Here is a 5,462-nt window from a genome sequence, read left to right on the forward strand (position 1 = left end):
TTTTGAAATAAGTACCGAGACCCCGGTCTAAATACCAAAACCCCAATGAAATATCACTTTTGTAAATAAATATCAGCTTCTGCTAGCTGAACTAAGGCGTTCTCTAGATAGATGTAATTGCGCTTAGAGCTGATTTTTTTCCCCCGGGAATTGGTGGTTTAGAAATACGCTATTCATATATCATTATTATTATTATTATTATTATTATTATTATTATTATTATTATTGTTATTATTATTATTATTATTATTAATATTATTATTATTATTATTGTTATTATTATTATTATTATTATTATTATTATTATTATTATTATTATTATTATTATTATTATTATTATTATTATTATTATTTTGATTATTATTATTTTTATTATTATTATTTTTATTATTATTATTATTATTATTATTATTATTATTATTATTATTATTATTATTATTATTTTTATTATTATTATTATTATTTATTATTATTATTATTATTATTATTATTATTATATTATTATTATTATTATTATTATTTATTATTATTATTATCATTATTATTATTTTCATTCTAATCATTATTATCGTTATTAATATTATGCATGTAGGAAACAGAAAGATGTTGTTTGAACACAAGCTGTCATGATTATACAAGAGAAAACAAAATAGATTGTCATTGATACAAAGGCAAAATAAATCTCATAAACAATCTTTAAATATAATACATGAAACAAGTCAAATCTTGATTTCTATTGAAAACTAGCACTAGAATTAAAAATGGCACTTGTTATAGAATATCTAAACGGAAAACAAATCTTGAGCTTTTTAAATAGCGCTACATCCACTAAACGCGCTTAAAGCGCATTACAAATTGTCCCTGGCCAACAACAACATGCAGGATGAGACATGATTTCCTTTTTGGCGATATTACAACTTGTTTCTGACAGAGACAATGCTGTTAACAGCCAGGTGCTCACTTTACACTCAAGTATGAGTAGAGAATTTAAATAAAAAGCCTTTTCCAAGAACTCAACTATGCGCTGCTCAGAGCGGGTCTCAAAACCAGGACCTTAAGATCCAAAGGAGAGTGTTATACCACAAGACCACATAGCTGCACAAAGAAGTAAATATGCTTTTTGTTTTTTGGTTTGAATATTTTTTTAAAAATAAAAATTACCGGGATTCATTCAATTAATCAAATCAAATTTTCAAATGGATGGAATTATTCTGGGAAATTATTTATTTATATTATGCTTTGTTTGGTGTGAATTTGTACACCGTGATATCCTTACTAATAGTTATAGTTAATAGTTTTTGTTATTATCCAGACAGTTTAAGATTTGTCCACTCAACGGCATGGGTAACTCCTGTTGACAACAGGCAATTTTTTTAATGGACTATCTATAGGGTGAGAGAGAGAGAGAGAGAGAAAGAGAGAGAGAGAGAGAGAGAGAGAGAGAGAGAGAGAGAGAGAGAATAAGTAGGAGTTAAATACCTGTTCAACGTTATAGTTATCCTATAACGTTATAACGAGTGTAACTAAATGACAAATTGCCATATTTATGGACAATAAAGATCTATTATTATAAATTATTATTTTTATAGATATATTCCTTCATGAAATATCTGGTGCTGACACCTTACAAAGACGTGCAGGAAGGGGGGGGGGGGGAGTAGATGGGGCAGAAAATGTAAAAAAAATGCAAATTAAAAATTTTCACCTTCCCACTTATTATGTCATGAACTGCCACATATTCATTTTTGTTTATTACTTATTATAATCTTAAACGTATTCTTTTCTGTTTGTGCAATGAAAGCAAATGAGAACTACCCGTTTGATGTAAGTCAGCCGTGTAGAACAAAATAAATAAAACAAGTCTTCGTTTCAGTCATCTTTGGATTTCTCAGGCATTTCCCCTTTTGGTACTGGGCCTGAAATAAGATGTTTAAAGAATAGTATAATAGTAGTGATTATAATAATAACGACAACAAAAAAAAACAAAACAAGAACAGAAGGAAAAACAACATGAACAATAATAAAAGTAAAAATAATAATTTAAAAAAAAAAAAAAATTAATATTAAATTTAACAATTTTTTTTAATTAAAAAGAAATTAAAAAAAAAATTTTTAAATAAAAAATAATAATAAAAATAATAATAATAATAATAATAATAATAATAATAATAATAATAATAATAATAATAATAATAATAATAATAATAATAATAATAATAATAATAATGACAAGAAGAAAGAAGAAGAAGAAGAAGAAGAAGAAGAAGAAGAAGAAGAAGAAGAAGAAGAAGAAAGAAGAAGAAGAAGAAGAAGAAGAAGAAGAGAAGAAGAAGAAGAAGAAGAAGAAGAAGAAGAAGAAGAAGAAGAAGAAGAAGAAGAAGAAGAAGAAGAAGAAGAAGAAGAAGAAGAAGAAGAAGAAGAAGAAGAAGAAGAAGAAGAGAAGAAGAAGAAGAAGAAGAAGAAGAAGAAGAAGAAGAAGAAGAAGAAGAAGAAAAAGAAGAAGAAGAAGAAGAAGAAGAAGAAGAAGAAGAAGAAGAAGAAGAAGAAGAAGAAGAAGAAGAAGAAGAAGAAAAATAGAGTATGGAGAAGTGCCAGATGAAAACAGAGAATTAAAAGTCACGGGGTCAGTGCCAAACCCAGGACCCAATTGACACAACACTCTCCGTCTGGCCGGGAGAGAGAGAGAGGACAGCGAGTGGTCACACAACCAACTGAGCTATCAATACCCCATTTTTCTCATCAATATTGATACAAGTGCCCGCTCTACACTTATTCTGAATAATAATAATAATAAGCTGGTTTCTGTTCGCATTGAAGCTCAATTAATTAGATAAAAACGAACTAACCACCATCTTGGACAGTTGAGCGCTAATATGTTTGGTGTCTCTGTTGGCTTAAAAACCCCTGTAAAGTGCTTTGAGCACATTTAGTGTGAAATATAAAATTGTACATTTTTTGTTCGTTTTATATTTTTTCCCTTCATCACACCTCCCTTTTTAGTTTTCATACAGTGACACAGAGCAGTTAATAGACGCATAGATAACCACGCCTATCAGACAGTCATCATAATGTAAACAATGGCAGTGATTGGTAAACATAGGAAACTACACAGGTTTTACTATTAATGGCATGTGTCTAGGTATAATACCCACTGTTCTACCGTTTGATCAATAGATGCTGTGCACTTGGCTAAAAAAACTCACAACATTGCCATCCGGAAATAGAAAAGGACCAACACACAAAACTATGCGTAACCTTGAACATTTATAGTCTGGTTAATACAGTTTAGTGAGAATTACTCATAAACGTGGATGGCAAAAAAAACAAAAACAAAGACCAGAGTGACGTCAACTACACTGTAAACTATGTGTAAACTTAAATGGTTATAATGTGATCGAGAAAATCGTGTGATAACTAATCACCCATCTGTGGTATAAAATCAATAACAATGATCCCAGAGAGAGAGGTCAATTTCATTCACATTATTGTTTATCAACAACCAACTATGTGTGTCCGACCAATTGTTGAAGATGTGCCATAAATTCCATGTTTTGATTGGTCAACATTCTACTGGTGTGGCAATGTGGTCTTGTGGTATGACACTCGCTTTTGGATTGGAAGGTCCTGGGTTTGAGCCTTGCTCGACGCATAGTTGAGTCCTTGGAAAAGGCTCTTTACTCACATTCTCAAATCGTACTCAGGTGTAAAATGAGTACCTGCCCGTCAACAGCGCTGTCTCTGTCCGAAAAAAAAATTGTAACATCTCCTAACAGACATCACGTCCCGTCCTACATGTTACATGTTGTTGTTGGAGTCAGGACCCCTTGTAAAGCGCTTTGAGCACGTTTAGTGGATATAGCTCTATAAAAAGCTCAATTTTGTATTTTTTTTTTTTTACTGGTTAATACTCTTCAATAGTCGTAACGTCACTTCCTTCCTAATGACGCATGGTAACTTAGTAACACTGGCTCTAAACTATCGGAACAATGGCGGACGCCCGTATGAAATATTTCTCAGGCGAGCATAAAAGCGTATCCAGAGGAAAAAACCCCATAAATTTGATATTGTTTTGACTTTTACAAATTCTGATCACAAGGCATTAGAAAAGTTCTAGCCAGCATGAAGAATAAAAAGTAATGATTTTCTTTGTTTAGAACCAAGATGGCCACTGTTACCAGGCGGCGTGACATTAGACTATTGAATCGTATTCTTACCCCAGAGATAGATTGTGAGCCAGTTTCCAAAGAGGTAGAAGACGGAGGTTGAGATGAAAGTGGATGCGATGAAAGCAACTCTCTGCTGACTGTCTAGTATCTCCATCAACGGGTAGACCCAGACGTTGTTGGCGTAACGAATATAAAACATCCTGTTGTTATTGAAAGGAAGGAAAATGCTGGTATGAGACATCTGAGATAATAATAATAATAATATATCTTTATTGTCCTCAAAAAAGTGGCAATTTGTCATTTGGTTACACATTTATAACAATACAATATTGACATAGACACACTCACACAGATGCACACTAGTAACATAGTAGTCATCGAAAAAAAAAAACAAAAAAAAACCAAACAAACAAACCGGCATCAACTACAACAACATCATCATCATCATCATCATCATCATCATCATCATCATCATCATCATCATCATCATCATCATTATCAGATGTGTTCTATAGGTGAGGCAGGTAGAGACAAAAAGCTAGCTTAGGTGATACAGCTAGTTCAAGCTATCACTAGTTCAGTCCTTGGAAAAGACTCTTTCACTCACAGTACTCATGTGTAAAATGAGTACCTGGTCGTTAAAAACATTGTTTTTGTCGGAAAAAAAAATGGAATATTGCCTAACAGGCGTCGTGTCTCGTTTTACATGTTACGTGTTGCTGTTGTTCAGGGACCCTTGTAAAGCGCTTTGAGCATATGCGGCTATGTGGTCTAGTAGTATGACACTCGCTTTCGGATTGGAAGATCCTGGGTTCGAGCCTTGCGCTCGGTGCATAGTTGAGTCCTTGGAAAAAGCTCTTTACTCACATTCTCTCACCGTACTCAGGTGTTAAATGAGTACCTGGCCGTTAACAGCGTTGTCTTTGTCCGAAAAATTGTAATATCGCCTAACAGGCATTATGTCCCGTCCTACATGTTAAATGTTGCTGTTGACCAGGGACCCCTTGTAAAGCACTTTGAGCATGTTTAGTGGATATTGCGCTATATAAAAGCTCAATTTTTTTTTTTATATATATATAAATGCTCTAGTAAATAAAAATAAATGATGGTGTTGCTAAGGCCTGAACAACACCATCCATTCAGCTCTCATTTGTCTTAAGTGTTTCATTCATCATATTTTGTTGACAAAGGGGAAACCTGAAACGTCCATTTATCATCAGTTGTCACTTATTAATTTGAAGCTTGCATTCAATTTGACAATTGCTGTAAGAAACATGATTTGTCAGTGCATCTACA

At 32.6% G+C, this 5,462-nt stretch overlaps 1 protein-coding gene across 1 annotated transcript in view; it reads right to left on the reverse strand.

The window, feature by feature from the left end:
- Nucleotides 1-555: 555 nt before the first annotated feature.
- The window catches only part of LOC144956680 (androgen-induced gene 1 protein-like), a 12,397-nt gene continuing 7,490 nt past the window's right edge, over nucleotides 556-5,462 (reverse strand). The window contains exons 6-7 of the mRNA XM_078887336.1: nucleotides 4,215-4,366; nucleotides 556-1,916 (exon numbers count right to left, since the gene is read on the reverse strand). Coding sequence (XP_078743462.1) covers nucleotides 1,870-1,916; nucleotides 4,215-4,366 — 199 coding nt within the window. The 3' untranslated portion in view covers nucleotides 556-1,869. The remainder of the gene's footprint in view (nucleotides 1,917-4,214; nucleotides 4,367-5,462) is intronic.

Source organism: Berghia stephanieae, chromosome 11 (genome assembly GCF_034508935.2).
Source record: "Berghia stephanieae isolate SIO BIC M18660-M18661 chromosome 11, UCSD_Bste_1.3, whole genome shotgun sequence".
NCBI classification, from domain to species: domain Eukaryota; kingdom Metazoa; phylum Mollusca; class Gastropoda; order Nudibranchia; family Aeolidiidae; genus Berghia; species Berghia stephanieae.